General features: G+C 57.0%; 1 protein-coding gene across 1 annotated transcript; it reads left to right on the top strand.

Annotated features, from left to right (window-relative positions):
* Window positions 1–445: 445 nt before the first annotated feature.
* On the top strand, window positions 446–19,382 carry LOC145339625 (inositol-trisphosphate 3-kinase B-like). The gene is made up of 6 exons (XM_080184134.1): window positions 446–526; window positions 2,948–3,161; window positions 5,855–6,059; window positions 11,875–11,976; window positions 16,914–16,985; window positions 19,098–19,382. The coding sequence occupies exons 2-6, from the start codon at window positions 3,025–3,027 to the stop codon at window positions 19,380–19,382; spliced, it is 801 nt and encodes a 266-aa protein (XP_080040260.1). The 5' UTR covers window positions 446–526; window positions 2,948–3,024.
* The last annotated feature ends 392 nt before the right edge of the window (window positions 19,383–19,774 follow it).

The following is a 19,774-nucleotide window of genomic DNA, read 5'->3' as shown; positions in this document are numbered from 1 at the left end:
TTTTTATTGAATTCAAATTCCGCCGTGTGCGGGATTCGAACCCGGGTTCCCCAGGACGTTAGCTGAGTTTCTGGATTAGTAGTCTAGCGAAAACACCACTGGGCCATCGCCTCCCCCCGTCAAGTTGAAGGGGCGATTGGGGACAAATGCCAGGGTGGTGTTGCTGACATCCACCAGTGCCGACCCCTCGGGCTATGGGGTGGGTGGTGGGATGAACATCGTCCTTGGCAAACAGTCAGTGCCAGCTGGCTTTCCCCTCCCTCCCCCCCTGCTCCCCCCCCCCACCACTGCCCAACATCTCCGACTGACCCCCCCCACAACCCCCGCCGACACTCAGATCGGTGAGATTCAATGTAATTTGCTGTCTTTATTTTCTCTCCCCCCCCGCACCCCACCACCCTCCACCCCCACTCCCTCTCCCCGCCCCGCTCCCTGCCACAGACTAAATCGTGGAAGACTTTCTTCACTGTTGTTCACTGGACTTACCGGAGATCCAACTCATGGGTCCAGCTCGCAGGCCACGAAGGTGAGAGCAGCGAGGTCTCATGCGTGTTCTACGTGTGTGGGTGGCGTGTCGGCATGTTGCATATGTGTGTGTTGTACGTGAGTGCCATGTGTGGGTGATGTGTCTGCATGTTATACATATTAGTGTTGCGTGTAAGTGTGATGTATGGGTGATGCATATGCATGTTATACATATGTGTGTTGCGTGTGAGTGTCATGTGTGGTGATGTGTCTGCATTTATACATAGGTGTGTTGTGTGTGTCATGTGCGGGTGAGTGGTCTGCATGTTGTATGTGTGTTGCATGTGAGTGTCATGTGTGGGTAATGCGTATGCATGTTATATATGTGTGTGCTGTGTGTGTCAAGTGTGGGTGATGTGTGTGCATATTGTACATGTGTGTTGCATGTTGGTGTCATGTGTGGGTGACGTGTGTGTGCATCTCATATGCACGTATTGCATGTTTGTGTGTGTGCGTGAAATGTGAATGTGTCTGCATGGTTTTTGCATGTGCGTATCCCAAGCATGGATGTTGTGTGTGCATGTGTTGTATGCGTCAGCATCATGTGTGGGTATTGTTTGCACATGTGTTTTCTGTATGTGCCATATGTGTGGGGGCTGCATGTATATGTTGCATGTGTTTGTTTCATGTGCACATGCGCTATGCACACATTACATGTACAAGTTAATGTGTTACATGCCTTTTGTATGTAAGTGTTTTGTGTTACATGTTATATGTATGTATTGTATGTGTTGTGTATAGGCTGCATGTATTTGTGTGCAGATATATGTGCTTTGTATCTATGTTATGTCATGTGTTTCACATTTGAGGTTGTGTAAACGTTGTATGTTGTGTACATATAGAACATACATGTTGCGTGTTGACTGTGCGTGCGTGTGCCTGTTGCAAGTGCGTGTTATGCACTGCGTACATTCATCATCAGTTAGCACAGAACTGGAGTCCCTTGGGTGAGGTAACTGACGGCAGACCCCACACCCTCCCCTCCACCACCAACACTTGGCCCCCCCCCACCCCCAGGGGGCAGAAGGCATTGTGGAAATGTTAAAGGTTCCCTGAATCGACTGGCAGCATGGTAAGATCCCAAACCAGCTCCGCGGGAAAACACAGTGGGTTAGCACTGCGGCCTCACAGCGCCAGGGACCCGGGTTCCATTCCCGGCTCGGGGTCACTGTCTGTGTGGAGTCTGCACATTCTCCCCGTGTCTGCGTGGGTTTCCTCCGGGTGCTCCGGTTTCCTCCCACACTCCAAAAGATGTGTAGGTTAGGGTGGATTGGCCATGCTAAATTGCCCCTTAGTGTCCAAAGATGTGTAGGTTAGGTGGATTGGCCATGCTAAATTGCCCCTTAGTGTCCAAAGATGTGTAGGTTAGGTGGATTGGCCATGCTAAATTGCCCCTTAGTGTCCAAAGATGTGTAGGTTAGGTGGATTGGCCATGCTAAATTGCCCCTTAGTGTCCAAAGATGTGTAGGTTAGGTGGATTGGCCATGCTAAATTGCCCCTTAGTGTCCAAAGATGTGTAGGTTAGGTGGATTGGTCATGCTAAATTGCCCCTTAGTGTCCAAAGATGTGTAGGTTAGGTGGATTGGCCATGCTAAATTGCCCCTTAGTGTCCAAAGATGTGTAGGTTAGGTGGATTGGCCATGCTAAATTGCCCCTTAGTGTCCAAAGATGTGTAGGTTAGGTGGATTGGCCATGCTAAATTGCCCCTTAGTGTCCAAAGATGTGTAGGTTAGGTGGATTGGCCATGCTAAATTGTCCCTTAGTGTCCAAAGATGCGCAGGTTAGGTGGATTGGCCATGCTAAATTGCCCCTTGGTGTCCAAAGATGCGCAGGTTAGGTGGATTGGCCATGCTAAATTGCCCCTTAGTGTCCAAAGATACGTAGGTTAGGGTGGATTGGCCATGCTAAATTGCCCCTTAGTGTCCAAAGATGTGCAGGTTAGGGTGGATTGGTCATGCTAAATTGCCCCTTAGTGTCCAAAGATGTGCAGGTTAGGTGGATTGGCCATGCTAAATTGCCCCTTAGTGTCCAAAGATGTGCAGGTTAGGGTGGATTGGCTGTGCTAAATTGCCCCTTAGTGTCCAAAGATGTGCAGGTTAGGGTGGATTGGCCATGCTAAATTGTCCCTTAGTGTCCAAAGATGTGCAGGTTAGGGTGGATTGGCCATGCTAAATTGTCCCTTAGTGTCCAAAGATGTGCAGGTTAGGGTGGATTGGCTGTGCTAAATTGCCCCTTAGTGTCCAAAGATGTACAGGTTAGGTGCTGAATTCTCGCTCAGTGTTACCCGAACAGGCACCAGACTGTGACGACTAGGAGATTTTCCCATGAACCTCACTGCGGTCTTAACGTCAGCCAAAATTTGACACTAATACACTTTAACCTTCCCGGGATTTGTCTGTCTTTCCCTCTCCGGCGCACACAGGGAATTTCCGGCAGAGCGAGGCTGGTCACATCCTGAAGAAGTTCAGTGTGAATGAGAGCCGGTGTCTGCAGCGACTGATGGAGGACGTGCTGAGACCCTTTGTGCCGGCTTACTACGGGGTGGTGGAGAAGGACAGCGAGCAGTTCATCCAGATGGAGGACCTGCTAACGGGGCTCCGCTCCCCCTGTATCATGGACTGTAAGATGGGCACACGGTGAGGGCACGAGGAGGGGAGTGGGTGTGGGGGGGGCACGAGGGGGGAGTGGGTGTGGGGGTGCGAGGGGGGGAGTGTGTGAGGGCGCGAGGGGGGAGTGTGTGAGGGTGCGAGGGGGGAGTGTGTGAGGGCGCGAGGGGGGGAGTGTGTGAGGGCGCAAGGGGGGAGTGTGTGAGGGGGGGCGAGGGGGGAGTGGGTGAGGGCGCGAGGGGGGGAGTGTGTGAGGGCGCAAGGGGGGAGTGTGTGGGGGGGCGAGGGGGGAGTGTGTGAGGGTGCGAGGGGGGAGTGTGTGAGGGTGCGAGGGGGGAGTGTGTGAGGGCGCGAGGGGGGGAGTGTGTGAGGGCGTGAGGGGGGAGTGTGTGAGGGTGCGAGGGGGGAGTGTGTGAGGGCGCGAGGGGGGAGTGTGTGAGGGGCGAGGGGGGAGTGGGTGTGGGGGGGGCGAGGGGGGAGTGTGTGTGGGGGGCGAGGGGGAGTGGGTGTGGGGGGGTGAGGGGGGGAGTGGGTGTGGGGGGCGAGGGGGGAGTGGGTGTGGGGGGGGTGAGGGGGGCGGGGGGAGTGGGTGTGGGGGGCGAGGGGGGAGTGGGTGTGGGGGGCGAGGGGGGAGTGTGTGGGGGTGCGAGGGGGGAGTGGGTGTGGGGGGGCGAGGGGGGAGTGGGTGTGGGGGGTAAGGGGGGAGTGTGTGAGGGCATGAGGGGGGAGTGTGTGAGGGTGCGAGGGGGGAGTGTGTGAGGGTGCGAGGGGGGAGTGTGTGAGGGTGCGAGGGGGGAGTGGGTGGGGGTGCGAGGGAGGGAGTGGGTGAGGGTGCGAGGGGGGAGTGGGTGAGGGTGCGAGGGGGGAGTGGGTGAGGGTGCGAGGGGGGAGTGTGTGAGGGCACGAGGGGGGAGTGTGTGAGGGCGCGAGGGGGGAGTGTGTGGGGGTGCGAGGGGGGAGTGTGTGGGGGCGCGAGGGGGGGAGTGTGTGAGGGTGCGAGGGGGGAGTGTGTGGGGGTGCGAGGGGGGAGTGTGTGGGGGTGCGAGGGGGGAGTGTGTGAGGGCGCGAGGGGGGAGTGTGTGGGGGCGCGAGGGGGGGAGTGTGTGAGGGCGCGAGGGGGGAGTGTGTGGGGGCGCGAGGGGGGGAGTGTGTGAGGGTGCGAGGGGGGAGTGTGTGGGGGTGCGAGGGGGGAGTGTGTGGGGGTGCGAGGGGGGAGTGTGTGAGGGCGCGAGGGGGGAGTGTGTGGGGGTGCGAGGGGGGGAGTGTGTGGGGGCGCGAGGGGGGAGTGTGTGGGGGCGCGAGGGGGGGAGTGTGTGAGGGCGCGAGGGGGGGAGTGTGTGAGGGCGCGAGGGGGGGAGTGTGTGAGGGCGCGAGGGGGGAGTGTGTGGGGGTGCGAGGGGGGAGTGTGTGGGGGCGCGAGGGGGGAGTGTGTGGGGGCGCGAGGGGGGGAGTGTGTGAGGGCGCGAGGGGGGGAGTGTGTGAGGGCGCGAGGGGGGGAGTGTGTGAGGGCGCGAGGGGGGAGTGTGTGAGGGCGCGAGGGGGGAGTGTGTGGGGGCGCAAGGGGGGAGTGTGTGGGGGTGCGAGGGGGGAGTGGGTGTGGGGGTGCGAGGGGGGAGTGGGTGTGGGGGTGCGAGGGGGGAGTGGGTGTGGGGGGGCGAGGGGGGAGTGGGTGTGGGGGGGCGAGGGGGGAGTGGGTGAGGGCGCGAGGGGGGAGTGGGTGAGGGCGCGAGGGGGGAGTGTGTGGGGGCGCGAGGGGGAGGTGTGTGAGGGCACGAGGGGGGAGTGTGTGGGGGTGCGAGGGTCTTAGTATAAGGCCTCAAGAGGGGGTGTGAGTGTTCCCTGAGGGTTCGTGTCTTTGGGGACAAGGGGACAGTGGTAGAAGAAGTGAAACCAAGAGGCCATTCAGCCCCTCTCCATTGGGTTACACACAGACAGGAGGCCATTCAGCCCCTCGAGCCAGTTATATAGGGACAGAAGATTCGGGTAGTCCACCTGAGGCCAATTATTCTCCTGCACAGAGTCACAGACTCCTGACTGTGTAGGAGGAGGCCATTCGGCCCATCGGATCTGTGCTGACAACAAGCCCATCCAGGCTGTATTCCCTAAGGGGCAATTTAGCATGGCTAATCCACCATACTAAATTGCCCCTTAGTGTCCAAAGATGTGTAGGTTAGGTGGATTGGCCATGCTAAATTGTCCCTTAGTGTCCAAAGATGTGCAGGTTAGGTGGATTGGCCATGCTAAATTGCCCCTTAGTGTCCAAAGATGTGTAGGTTAGGGGGATTGGCCATGCTAAATTGCCCCTTAGTGTCCAAAGATGTGCAGGTTAGGGGGATTGGCCATGCTAAATTGTCCCTTAGTGTCCAAAGATGTGTAGGTTAGGTGGATTGGCCATGCTAAATTGCCCCTTAGTGTCCAAAGATGTGTAGGTTAGGGGGATTGGCCATGCTAAATTGCCCCTTAGTGTCCAAAGATGTGTAGGTTAGGGGGATTGGCCATGCTAAATTGCCCCTTAGTGTCCAAAGATGTGTAGGTTAGGGGGGATTGGCCATGCTAAATTGCCCCTTAGTGTATCCAAACAGGTGCCGGAGTGTGGCAACCAGGGGATTTTCGCAGTAACTTCATTGCAGTGTTAATGTAAGCCGACTTGTGATACGAATCAAAGCTAAACATGGGTTCTCTGTCTCTCTCTCTCTCTCTCTCTCGCACCGACACTTGTCCAGGACCTATCTGGAGGAAGAGTTGGCCAAATCCAGACTGAAACTCAACACCCGCAAGGACCTGTACCTGAAGATGAACAAGGTGGACCCCAATGCCCCCACGGAGGCCGAGCACCGCCAGGGCGGCGTCACCAAGCTACGCTACATGCAGTGGAGGGAGACCATGAGCTCCACGGCCACCCTGGGCTTCCGCATCGAGGGCATCACGGTTCGTCAATCCGCATTTCACCCCCCCTCCCCACCCTCGCCGTCCCTTACCCTGTCCCCTGGGGGGTGGGGGGGATGGTACCAGGAACACAAGGCAACCCTGCACCCTCTCCCTCTCTGCAGGGGAAGTCCAGACTGGGACACCCCTTAACTCAGGGTAACTCGCGTGGCAGGGGGAGTGTGGGGAGGGGGAGGTGGCGACAAGGGGAGTGAGGGAGGGTTGAGGGTGAGGGCGCGAGGGGGGGTGAGTGTGAGGGCGCGAGGGGGGGGTGAGTGTGAGGGCGCGAGGGGGGGTGAGTGTGAGGGCGCGAGGGGGGAGTGAGTGTGAGGGCGCGAGGGGGGTTGAGTGTGAGGGCGCGAGGGGGGAGTGAGTGTGAGGGCGCGAGGGGGGAGTGAGAGTGAGGGTGAGGGGGAGTGAGTGTGAGGGCGTGAGGGGGAAGTGAGTGTGAGGGTGAGGGGGTTGAGTGTGAGGGCGCGAGGGGGAGTGAGTGTGAGGGCGCGAGGGGGGAGTGAGTGTGAGGGCATGAGGGGGGAGTGAGAGTGAGGGTGAGGGGGAGTGAGTGTGAGGGCACGAGTGGGGAGTAAGCGTGAGGGTGAGGGGGAGTGAGTGTGAGGGCGTGAGGGGGAAGTGAGTGTGAGGGTGAGGGGGGTTGAGTGTGAGGGCGCGAGGGGGGGTTGAGTGTGAGGGCGCGAGGGGGGTTGAGTGTGAGGGCGCGAGGGGGGTTGAGTGTGAGGGCGCGAGGGGGGGTTGAGTGTGAGGGCGCGAGGGGGAGTGAGTGTGAGGGCGCGAGGGGGAGTGAGTGTGAGGGCGCGAGGGGGAGTGAGTGTGAGGGCGCGAGGGGGGTTGAGTGTGAGGGCGCGAGGGGGGTTGAGTGTGAGGGCGCGAGGGGGAGTGAGTGTGAGGGCGCGAGGGGGAGTGAGTGTGAGGGCGCGAGGGGGGGTTGAGTGTGAGGGCGCGAGGGGGGTTGAGTGTGAGGGCGAGAGGGGGAGTGAGTGAGGGCGCGAGGGGGAGTGAGTGTGAGGGCGCGAGGGGGAGTGAGTGTGAGGGCGCGAGGGGGGTTGAGTGTGAGGGCGCGAGGGGGGTTGAGTGTGAGGGCGCGAGGGGGGTTGAGTGTGAGGGCGCGAGGGGGGTTGAGTGTGAGGGCGCGAGGGGGAGTGAGTGTGAGGGCGCGAGGGGGGTTGAGTGTGAGGGCGCGAGGGGGGGTTGAGTGTGAGGGCGCGAGGGGGGGTTGAGTGTGAGGGCGCGAGGGGAGTTGAGTGTGAGGGCGCGAGGGGGGGTTGAGTGTGAGGGCGCGATGGGGGGTTGAGTGTGAGGGCGAGGGGGAGTGAGTGTGAGGGCGCGAGGGGGGGTTGAGTGTGAGGGCGCGAGGGGGGGTTGAGTGTGAGGGTGCGAGGGGGTGAGTGTGAGGGCGCGAGGGGGAGTGAGTGTGAGGGCGCGAGGGGGAGTGAGTGTGAGGGCGCGAGGGGGGTTGAGTGTGAGGGCGCGAGGGGGGTTGAGTGTGAGGGCGCGAGGGGGGGTTGAGTGTGAGGGCGCGAGGGGGGGTTGAGTGTGAGGGCGCGAGGGGGGGTTGAGTGTGAGGGCGCGAGGGGGGGTTGAGTGTGAGGGCGCGAGGGGGGTTGAGTGTGAGGGCACGAGGGGGGGTTGAGTGTGAGGGCGCGAGGGGGGGTTGAGTGTGAGGGTGCGAGGGGGTGAGTGTGAGGGCGCGAGGGGGAGTGAGTGTGAGGGCGCGAGGGGGGTTGAGTGTGAGGGCGCGAGGGGGGGTTGAGTGTGAGGGCGCGAGGGGAGTTGAGTGTGAGGGCGCGAGGGGGGGTTGAGTGTGAGGGCGCGAGGGGAGTTGAGTGTGAGGGCGCGAGGGGGGTTGAGTGTGAGGGCGCGAGGGGGGGTGAGTGTGAGGGCGCGAGGGGGGGTTGAGTGTGAGGGCGCGAGGGGGGGTTGAGTGTGAGGGCGAGAGGGGGAGTGAGTGAGGGCGCGAGGGGGAGTGAGTGTGAGGGCGCGAGGGGGAGTGAGTGTGAGGGCTCGAGGGGGGTTGAGTGTGAGGGCGTGAGGGGGGTTGAGTGTGAGGGCGCGAGGGGGGTTGAGTGTGAGGGCGCGAGGGGGGTTGAGTGTGAGGGCGCGAGGGGGAGTGAGTGTGAGGGCGCGAGGGGGGTTGAGTGTGAGGGCGCGAGGGGGGGTTGAGTGTGAGGGCGCGAGGGGGGGTTGAGTGTGAGGGCGCGAGGGGAGTTGAGTGTGAGGGCGCGAGGGGGGGTTGAGTGTGAGGGCGCGAGGGGGGGTTGAGTGTGAGGGCGAGGGGGAGTGAGTGTGAGGGCGCGAGGGGGGGTTGAGTGTGAGGGCACGAGGGGGGGTTGAGTGTGAGGGTGCGAGGGTGTGAGTGTGAGGGCGCGAGGGGGAGTGAGTGAGGGCGCGAGGGGGGGTTGAGTGTGAGGGTGCGAGGGGGTGAGTGTGAGGGCGCGAGGGGGAGTGAGTGTGAGGGCGCGAGGGGGGTTGAGTGTGAGGGCGCGAGGGGGGGTTGAGTGTGAGGGCGCGAGGGGGGGTTGAGTGTGAGGGCGCGAGGGGGGGTTGAGTGTGAGGGCGCGAGGGGGGGTTGAGTGTGAGGGCGCGAGGGGGGTTGAGTGTGAGGGCGCGAGGGGGGGTTGAGTGTGAGGGCGCGAGGGGGGGTTGAGTGTGAGGGTGCGAGGGGGTGAGTGTGAGGGCGCGAGGGGGAGTGAGTGTGAGGGCGCGAGGGGGGTTGAGTGTGAGGGCGCGAGGGGGGGTTGAGTGTGAGGGCGCGAGGGGAGTTGAGTGTGAGGGCGCGAGGGGGGGTTGAGTGTGAGGGCGCGAGGGGAGTTGAGTGTGAGGGCGCGAGGGGGAGTGAGTGTGAGGGCGCGAGGGGGGTTGAGTGTGAGGGCGCGAGGGGGGGTTGAGTGTGAGGGCGCGAGGGGAGTTGAGTGTGAGGGCGCGAGGGGGGGTTGAGTGTGAGGGCGCGAGGGGGGGTTGAGTGTGAGGGCGAGGGGGAGTGAGTGTGAGGGCGCGAGGGGGGGTTGAGTGTGAGGGTGCGAGGGGGGGTTGAGTGTGAGGGCGAGGGGGAGTGAGTGTGAGGGCGCGAGGGGGGGTTGAGTGTGAGGGTGCGAGGGGGTGAGTGTGAGGGCGCGAGGGGGGGTTGAGTGTGAGGGTGAGGGGGAGTGAGTGTGAGGGCGAGAGGGGGAGTGAGTGAGGGCGCGAGGGGGAGTGAGTGAGGGCGCGAGGGGGAGTGAGTGAGGGCGCGAGGGGGGGTGAGTGAGGGCGCGAGGGGGGGTGAGTGAGGGCGTGAGGGGGGGTGAGTGTGAGGGTGCGAGGGGGGTGAGTGTGAGGGTGCGAGGGGGGTGAGTGTGAGGGCGCGAGGGGGAGTGAGTGTGAGGGTGCGAGGGGGGTGAGTGAGGGCGTGAGGGGGGGTGAGTGTGAGGGTGCAAGGGGGGTGAGTGAGGGCGTGAGGGGGAGTGAGTGTGAGGGTGCAAAGGGGGTGAGTGTGAGGGTGCAAGGGGGGTGAGTGTGAGGGCACGAGGGGAGTGAGTGTGAGGGTGCGAGGGGGGTGAGTGTGAGGGCACGAGGGGGGCAGGTGAGGGGGATGTTGAGGGCACTTGAGGGTTCCTGGCTTTGGGAGGGAAGGGAACGCTGGTAGACCAGGTGAGAAAACGAGGCCATTCAGCCCCTCCTCATTGGGTTACACAGAGATAGGAGGCCATTCAGCCCCTCTCCATTGGGTTACACAGAGACAGGAGGCCATTCAGCCCCTCTCCATTGGGTTACACAGAGACAGGAGGCCATTCAGCCCCTCTCCATTGGGTTAGAAGAGTGAGCGGCAACTTGATCGCGATTTCTCAGACCCTGAGGGATCTGGACAGGGTGGACGTGAGAGGACGTTTCCCCTTGTGGGAGAACCTAGAACCGGGGTGAAGGAGGAGGGGAGAGGGTCAGTGTTTGAAAATAAGGGGTGCCCCATTTCAGATGGAGATGGGGAGGAAGGTCTTTTCCCAAAGGGTGCGGAGTCTCGGGAACTTCCTTCCACAAAAGTGAAGAACATTAGCGTTTATTAACAGGGGGTTTGAGTTTAAGAGCCGTGGGGTTCTGCTGCATCTATACCGGACCTTGGTGAGACCACATTTGGAATATTGTGTTCAGTTCTGGTCACCTCACTATAAGAAGGATGGAGAGAGTGCGGAGGAGATTTACCAGGATGCTGCCTGGTTTGGAGGGTAGGTCTTTATGAGGAAAGGTTGAGGGAGCTGGGGCTTTTCTCTTTAGAACGGAGGAGGATGAGAGGCGACTTAATAGAGGTTTATAAGATGATGGGGGGGGGGATAGATAGAGTGGACGTGCAGAGACTATTCCCTCGGGTGGATGTAGCTGTGATTAGGGGGCGTAACTATAAGGTGGGAGATATAGGAGGGATGTCCGAGGTAGATTCTTCACTCAGAGAGTGGTCGGGGTGTGGAATGCACTGCCTGCTGTGATAGTGGAGTCGGACACTTTAGGAACTTTCAAGCGACTATTGGATAGCTTCATGGAGCACTGCAGAATGATAGGGAGTGGGGATAGCTTGATCTTGGGTTTGGGCATAGCTCAGCACAACACTGAGAGCCAAAGGGCCTGTACTGTGCTGTAATGTTCGATGTTTCTATTATCTCCGATTGCAATGGGATCTTGATCAGTTGGGCCAGTGGGCTGACCAACGGCAGATATGGTTTAATTTAGAGAAATGCGAGGTGATGCATTTTGGTCGCTCGAACCAGGGCAGGACTCACTCAGTTAATGGTTGGGGAGAGTTACAGAACAGAGAGATCTAGGGGGACAGGTTCATAGCTCCTTGAAAGTGGAGGACAGAGTGGTGAAGAAGGCACTCGGCATGCTTGGTTTCATCGCTCAGAATACAGGAGTTGGGACGTCTTGTTGAAGTTGTACAAGACATTGGTAAGGCCACACTTGGAATACTGTGTACAGTTCTGGTCACCCTATTATAGAAAGGATATTATTAAACTAGAAAGAGTGCAGAAAAGATTTACTAGGATGCTACTGGGGACTTTGAGTTATAAGGAGAGGCTGGATAGACTGGGACTTTTTTCTCTGAGGGGTGATCTTATAGAGGTCTATAAAATAATGAGGGGCACAGATCAGCTAGATAGTCAATATCTTTTCCCCAAAGGGAGGGGAGTCTAAAACTAGAGGGTTTAAGGGGAGAGGGGAGAGATACAGAAGGGTCCAGAGGGGCAATTTTTTCACCCAGAGGGTGGTGAGGGTCTGGAACGAGCTGCCAGAGGCAGTAGTAGAGGCGGGTACAATTTTATCTTTTCAAAAGCATTTAGACAGTTACATGGGTACGATGGGTATAGAGGGATAGGGGCCAAATGTGGGCAATTGGGACTGGCTTAGGGGTTAGACAAAAGGGCAGCATGGACAAGTTGGGCCGAATGGCCTGTAAATCTCTTAAAAAAAGGCGGTGGGAGTGGAAACTTGGAGTATTTTTTCAGGGGAAGGTGGTAGACTCTTGGTGAAGGGTTATCGGGGGGGGATTAGGCGGAGAACGTGGGCTTTGAGGTTACGATGAGTTTGGCCTCGAATGGGAGAGCAGGTGGGATGGGCCGAACAGCCTCACTCCTGCTCTTAGTTCATAATGGACCCGACGTCAGCACTGATAACCACCTCCTCTTGGGCTGTCCTGTAAACCTTGCGCCTTCCAGCCAACGCCACAGGAGGCAGTTCATTGGCAGGGGCGGTTTCGATGGGATATCACAGACTGCCCCCCCGACGGGCCGAAGGGCGGCATTGTGGCGTGCTACTAAAGGGGCTTTCTTGGTCTTTGCAGATGGACAACGGGGTGGTCCACAAGGATTTCAAGCAGACCAAGAGCAGGGAACAGATCTTGGAGACCCTGGTGCGGTTCACCGATGGCGAGACGGGCATTCTGGTAAGTCCGAGACTCTCTCCCAGCAGCCAGGCCAGGAGCCGGGGAGTGGGGGGGTGCGGGGGGAGTCTTCCCGAGCTCAGAACCACCCGATGGGATAGCAAAAATCATTTGGCCCATCAGGGATCGGAACAGAATGAGGCCATTCAGCCCATCGCATCCCCTCCACCATCGCTGATAAGCTTCTCAACCACATTCCCCTGCCTCTTCCCCGTAACCTTTGATCCCCTCACCAATCAAGAACCGATCTACCTCTGTCTAGATAGATAGATAGGCTTACATTAACACTGCAATGAAGTCGCCACAATCCATCGTCAGTTCGGGTACACTGAGGTAGGATTTAGCACGGCAAATCCACCCTAACCTGCACATCTTTGGACACTAAGGGGCAATTTAGCATGGCCAATCCACCTAACCTGCACATCTTTAGACTTTGGGAGGAAACCAGAGCACCTGGAGGAAACCCACACAGATATGGGGAGAACATACAGACTCCACACAGACTGTGACCCAAGCCAGGAATCAAACACCAGTCCCTGGTGCTGTGAGGCAGCAGTGCTAACCACTGTGCCACCGTGCCATCCGTGCTAAATTGTCCCTTAGTATCCAAAGATCAGTACAATAGGTGGATTGGCCATGCTAAATTGCCCCTTAGTGTCCAAAGATGTGTAGGTTAGGAGGATTGGCCATGCTAAATTGCCCCTTAGTGTCCAAAGATGTGTAGGTTAGGAGGATTGGCCATGCTAAATTGCCCCTTAGTGCCCAAAGATGTGTAGGTTAGGGGGATTGGCCATGCTAAATTGCCCCTTAGTGCCCAAAGATGTGTAGGTTAGGGGGATTGGCCATGCTAAATTGTCCCTTAGTGCCCAAAGATGTGTAGGTTAGGTGGATTGGCCATGCTAAATTGCCCCTTAGTGTCCAAAGATGTGTAGGTTAGGAGGATTGGCCATGCTAAATTGCCCCTTAGTGTCCAAAGATGTGTAGGTTAGGAGGATTGGCCATGCTAAATTGTCCCTTGGTGCCCCAGGATGAGTAGATCAGAGGGATTAGCGAGGTAAATATGTGGGGTTATGGGGATAGGGCCTGGGTGGGATTGTGGTCGGTGCAGACTCGATGGGCCGAATGGCCTCCTTCTGCACTGCAGGGATTCGATGATTGCTATTCGAAATGTGGTCAGACCAGAACCTGACGACACCTGAGCAGCAGATCCGCATTCCCCGTGTTCGGTCTGGCTTGTCGATCAGGATGTCCTCGCCAGGAATGGCGTTAGGGATGTGTACTCTTTCATCTGAAGCCGACACGGGGAGTCGCCAGGAATAGATTAGTCTATTTATTATGAGTCACAAGTAAGGCTTATGTTAACACTGCAATGAAAATCCCCTCGTCGCCACACTCCGGGGCCTGTTCGGGTCACACGGAGGGAGAATTTAGCACGGCCGATGCACCTAATCTCTCGGACTGTTGGAGAAACTCGGACGAGGAGGATTTGTTTCTGTGACGCGGGACAAGTTGTTCTGAGCTGGAAGGCGCTTCCTGAGAGGGAGTTGGGAGGGGGAGGAACGCTTGAAGGAGGAAAAGCCTTCCGGGGATCCTTGGGGGGGGGGGGAGAAGAGCGTCAAGCGAGAAAGGGACTTGCTAGATAGCTCGTTCCCGGGGCTAGCACCGAGCCGATGGGCTGAGTGGCCTTGTGTGCGCTCACATTCTCCGATTGGGTGATGGAGTTGGGGCTGGTGATGTCACACAGAGTGAGGCGTTGGACATTCCAGAGGGTGAGGCCTAACCCCGCCCCCGGGTCAGGGCCTAGACTCGCCAGGTCAGCCTGCACCAGGTCAGTGAGGGTCAAATAGTCTCGAGTGGCATCTTGTCTTTGTTTTAAAGCCAGTTGGGTGATCTTTACCTCACTGAACATTCGATTATATAGAATCATCAAATCCCGACAGTGCAGAAGGAGGCCATTCGGCCCATCGAGTCTGCGCCGACCACAATCCCACCCAGGCCCTATTCCCATCACCCTTTGCCTTTACCTGAGCTAGTCCCCCTAACACTCAGGGGCAATTTAGCATGGCCAATCCCCCTAACCTGCACATCTTTGGACGCTAAGGGACATTTAACTAACTCACACATCTTTGGACACTAAGGGGCAATTTAGCATGGCCAATCCCCCTAACCTGAACATCTTTGGACATTAAGGGACAATTTAGCATGGCCAATCCCCCTAACCTGAACATCTTTGGACATTAAGGGACAATTTAGCATGGCCAACCCACCTAACCTGCACATCTTTGGACACTAAGGGACAATTTAGCATGGCCAATCCATCTAACGTACACATCTTTGGACACTAAGGGGCAATTTAGCACGGCCAATCCACCTAATCTGCACATCTTTGGAAACTAAGGGGCAATTTAGCATGGCCAATCCACCTAATCCGCACATCTTTGGATACCAAGGGACAATTTAGCTTGGCCAATCCACCTAATCTACACATCTTTGGACACTGAGGGGCAATTTAGCATGGCCAATCCACCTAACCTACACATCTTTGGACACTAAGGGACAATTTAGCATGGCCAATCCACCTAACCTGCACATCTTTGGATACCAAGGGACAATTTAGCATGGCCAATCCACCTAACCTACACATCTTTAGACACTAAGGGGTAATTTAGCATGGCCAATCCACCTAACCTACACACCTTTGGACACTAAGGGGTAATTTAGCATGGCCAATCCACCTAACCTACACACCTTTGGACACTAAGGGGTAATTTAGCATGGCTAATCCACCTAACCCGCACATCTTTGGACACTAAGGGACAATTTAGCATGGCTAATCCACCTAACCTGCACATCTTTGGACACTAAGGGGCAATTTAGCATGGCCAATCCACCTAACCTACACATCTTTCAGAGTGTGGGAGGAAACCGGAGCAGCCGGAGGGAAGCCCACGCAGACACGGGGAGAACATGCAAACTCCACGCAGGCGGGCTGGGAATCGAACCCGGATCCCTGGCGCTGAGAGGCAGCAGTGGTAACCCACTGTGCCGCCACCGTTAAGATTCCAGGTTGTTCCTTTTGCGTGTCCACTTGTCAAAGCCCCACAACAGAACGTCACGCCCTCGTATTATTTTCCAGAATGATATCTGAGATTCTAGGAACTGGCCTGCACGAACTTGTTTGGCTGATTGTGTGATGGAACATGTTTGGGTAACCCTGGACTCCCGAAGTAATCAGATAATTACTGTTCCATCCGTGTTAGCTTTGGCAAGGAGCCTACAATGTACAGCATTCCATCCCCATAGCCAGTGATTACACAAAAGCTTAGACTTGGGCTCAGTCCAGACACATTTCTCTCCGTCGCTTCCTGACGTGACAAAGCAGGAATCTTCACACGTTAACACGTTCATACCTCCACACTGTCCCCCATCAAACACTCCCAGGATAGGTACAGCATGGGGTTAGATACAGAGTAAAGCTCCCTCTACACTGTCCCCCCATCAAACACTCCCAGGACAGGTACAGCACGGGGTTAGATACAGAGTAAAGCTCCCTCTACACTGTCCCCCATCAAACACTCCCAGGATAGGTACAGCATGGGGTTAGATACAGAGTAAAGCTCCCTCTACACTGTCCCCCCATCAAACACTCCCAGGACAGGTACAGCACGGGGTTAGATACAGAGTAAAGCTCCCTCTACACTGTCCCCCATCAAACACTCCCAGGATAGGTACAGCATGGGGTTAGATACAGAGTAAAGCTCCCTCTACACTGTCCCCCCATCAAACACTCCCAGGACAGGTACAGCACGGGGTTAGATACAGAGTAAAGCTCCCTCTACACTGTCCCCCCATCAAACACTCCCAGGACAGGTACAGCACGGGGTTAGATACAGAGTAAAGCTCCCTCTACACTGTCCCCCCATCAAACACTCCCAGGACAGGTACAGCACGGGGTTAGATACAGAGTAAAGCTCCCTCTACACTGTCCCCCCATCAAACACTCAAACATCAGAAGCCACAGAGAGGATTTTGCTAACCAATAAACCTATTAGACGTTAACCTGGTTCTGTGAGACTTCTTACCCCACCAAACACATCCAGGGCAGCTGCCCTGAGCTCACTCCCCAGTCCTTTTTTAAGACTTTTCACATACCAGCAGTCTATATTAGAATCAAAAAGTCCCCACTGAGCAGGAGGGGGCCATTCGGCCCATTGAGGCAGCACTGACCAGAATCCCACCCAGGCCCTATTCTCGTAATCCCACAGAGTTACCCTGACACTACAGTATAATTTAGCATGACCAATCCACCTACCTGCACGTCTTTGGACACTGAGGGGCAATTTAGCATGGCCAATTCACCTAACCTGCACATCTTTGGACACTAAGGGGCAATTTAGCATGGCCAATCTACATAACCTACACATCTTTGGACACTAAGGGGCAATTTAGCATGGCCAATCCACCTAACCTACACATCTTTGGACACTAAGGGGCAATTTAGCATGGCCAATCTACATAACCTACACATCTTTGGACACTAAGGGGCAATTTAGCATGGCCAATCCACCTAACCTACACATCTTTGGACACTAAGGGGCAATTTAGCATGGCCAATCCACCTAACCTACACACCTTTGGATACCAAGGGACAATTTAGCACAGCCAATCCACCTAACCTGCATATCTTTCGGACTGTGGGAGGAAACCGGAGGCCCCAGAGGAAACCCACGCAGACATGGGGAGAACACGCAAACTCGGCACAGACACAGTTACCTGAGCCGCAAATCAAAACCGGGTCCCTGCCGCTTTGAAGCAGCAGTGCTAACCCACTCTGCCTCTGACAGGGTGGGTCAGTTGCTTCTATTTTTGGGGCCTGCCTAGGCAAACACTCTGAGGAGAGATGGCAGGTCTTATTCATCAATTATCCTCTTGTTTTCCAGGAAAGTTATTTGCAGCGTCTGAGAGCTATCAAGGAGGCATTACTGCAATCTCCATTCTTCCAATCTCACGAGGTACGCAAAGACGCATTACGTTTGGGGCTTTCCTGTTTAGTATTGCGGAGGGAAGGCTTTGCGAGCACAAGAATTTTCCCAGGCTTTCTCCCATAGCGCTCACGGATACCAGAGCCCACTCACAGGGAGTGATCACATCCAGTTTCGGTGTTGGAAAAGAGCCTCGTACAAAGAATACAGACAATAATGGGACACAGGGGAAGGATTTAGTCATTTTCCTCAGTGCTGAGGGAGTGCCACACTGTCAGAGGGTCAGTGCTGAGGGAGTGCCGCACTGTCAGAGGGTCAGTGCTGAGGGAGTGCCGCACTGTCAGAGGGTCAGTGCTGAGGGAGTGCCGCACTGTCAGAGGGTCAGTGCTGAGGGAGCGCCGCACTGTCGGAGGGTCAGCGCTGAGGGAGCGCCGCACTGTCAGAGGGTCAGTGCTGAGGGAGTGAGGCACTGTCGGAGGGTCAGTGCTGAGGGAGTGCCGCACTGTCAGAGGGTCAGTGCTGAGGGAGTGAGGCACTGTCGGAGGGTCAGTGCTGAGGGAGTGCCGCACTGTCAGAGGGTCAGTGCTGAGGGAGTGCCGCACTGTCAGAGGGTCAGTGCTGAGGGAGTGAGGCACTGTCGGAGGGTCAGTGCTGAGGGAGTGCCGCACTGTCAGAGGGTCAGTGCTGAGGGAGTGCCGCACTGTCAGAGGGTCAGTGCTGAGGGAGTGCCGCACTGTCAGAGGGTCAGTGCTGAGGGAGCGCCGCACTGTCAGAGGGTCAGTGCTGAGGGAGTGCCGCACTGTCAGAGGGTCAGTGCTGAGGGAGTGCCGCACTGTCAGAGGGTCAGTGCTGAGGGAGTGCCGCACTGTCAGAGGGTCAGTGCTGAGGAAGTGATCCAAATACCTAGGAACAGTGTGTACCATCTACAAGATGCACTGCAGCGACTCACCAAGGCTCCTTCCACAGCACCTTCCAAACCCACCACCTCTACCACCTAGAAGGACAAGGGGGGGGTGCAGCAGACACATGGGGGACACCACCCCCTGCAAGTTCTCCCCCTCCGAGCCACTCACCATCCCGACTTGGAAATATATCGGCCGTTCCCTCACTGTGGCTGGGGTCAAAATCCTGGAACTCCCTCCCTAACAGCACTGTGGGTGTACCTACACCACACAGGGACTGAAGCAGGTTCAAGATGGTGACTCACCTGCCACTTCTCGAGGGGGCAATTAGAGATGGGTAATAAATGCAGGGCAGACCCAGAGACCCTCCATTTCCTCTAAGTGAACAAAAACACCCACATCTCTCTGTTAAACAGTACCTGCTATTGAGGACACATTCTCCCCATGACTGTGTGGGTTTCTTCTGGGTGCTCCGGTTGCCTACCACAGTCCAAAATGTGTACGTTACAGGGATTGGTCATGCTAAATTGTCCCTTAGTGTCCAAGGATGTGCAGGTTAGGTGGATTGGCCATGCTAAATTGCCCTTTAGTGTCCAAAGATGTGTAGGTTAGGTGGATTGGCCATGCTAAATTGCCCCTTAGTGTCCAAGGATGTGCAGGTTAGGTGGATTGGCCATGCTAAATTGCCCCTTAGTGTCCAAGGATGTGCGGGTTAGGTGGATTGGCCATGCTAAATTGCCCCTTAGTGTCCAAGGATGTGCGGGTTAGGTGGATTGGCCATGCTAAATTGTCCCTTAGTGTCCAAAGATGTGTAGGTTAGGTGGATTGGCCATGCTAAATTGTCCCTTAGTGTCCAAAGATGTGTAGATTAGGTGGATTGGCCATGCTAAATTGCCCCTTAGTGTCCAAAGATGTGTAGGTTAGGTGGATTGGCCATGCTAAATTGCCCCTTAGTGTCCAAAGATGTGTAGATTAGGTGGATTGGCCATGCTAAATTGCCCTTTAGTGTCCAAAGATGTGTAGGTTAGGTGGATTGGCCATGCTAAATTGCCCCTTCGTGTCAGGGAGGGTAAATATGTGGGCTTATTTACCATATATGAATATGTATGGTAAATACATAGTTACTATGTATATGGTATGCTTGATGGGCCGAATGGCCGCCTCCTGCACTGTCAGGATTCTATGAGGTCCTCGATGAGGGCACTGCCACTAACCTCTTGCCTTCTCTTGGCCCCCGCAGCTCATCGGCAGCTCGCTGCTGTTCATCCACCAGCGGCAGGGACCCGTCAACATCTGGATGATCGACTTTGGCAAGACCACGGGCCTACCCGAGGGCCAGAGCCTGCGGCACGACCTGGCCTGGGAGGAGGGCAACCGGGAGGACGGCTACCTGCTGGGCCTCGAGAACCTCCTCGGCCTGTTCTCCGAGGCCCTGAGCCGGCAGGCCGCCCAGAGCGCGCCACCGACTGGCCAGGACTTGGGGGGGGCAGAGGGAGGGTGCGAGCAGGGGGGGGAGAGGGGGTGAGCTCAGGGAGGGGGCGGTGGAGGGAAGGGATGGGATGGGTGGAGAAGTCAGGGAGTAGTGGGGGGGGCACGGAGAAGTGGTGAGGGGTGGGCTTCAGCCTGGGAAGGTACCAGGTGAACCATTTCTGGAACTCACCTCGAATGCTCGGGAGCGGAGGGGGGGGGGGTGACCCCGTCAGTGAGGAGGGAGGGGGTTAAGGGGCTGTAACCTGGGCTGGAGTGTCTCCCCACCCCTCTCCCCATTTCTATCAGAGCTCGCAGTGTCTCAACCCCTCCAGTTCGCAGATACTTGGAAATATATCGGCCGTTCCTTCACTGTGGCTGGGGTCAAAATCCTGGAACTCCCTCCCTAACAGCACTGTGGGTGTACCTACACCACACACACGAGGGACT

Source organism: Carcharhinus amblyrhynchos, unplaced genomic scaffold (genome assembly GCF_965287045.1).
Source record: "Carcharhinus amblyrhynchos unplaced genomic scaffold, sCarAmb.v2.hapA chromosome_575, whole genome shotgun sequence".
In the NCBI taxonomy this organism is placed as follows: domain Eukaryota; kingdom Metazoa; phylum Chordata; class Chondrichthyes; order Carcharhiniformes; family Carcharhinidae; genus Carcharhinus; species Carcharhinus amblyrhynchos.
This window is presented reverse-complemented; position numbering and strand designations above follow the sequence as displayed.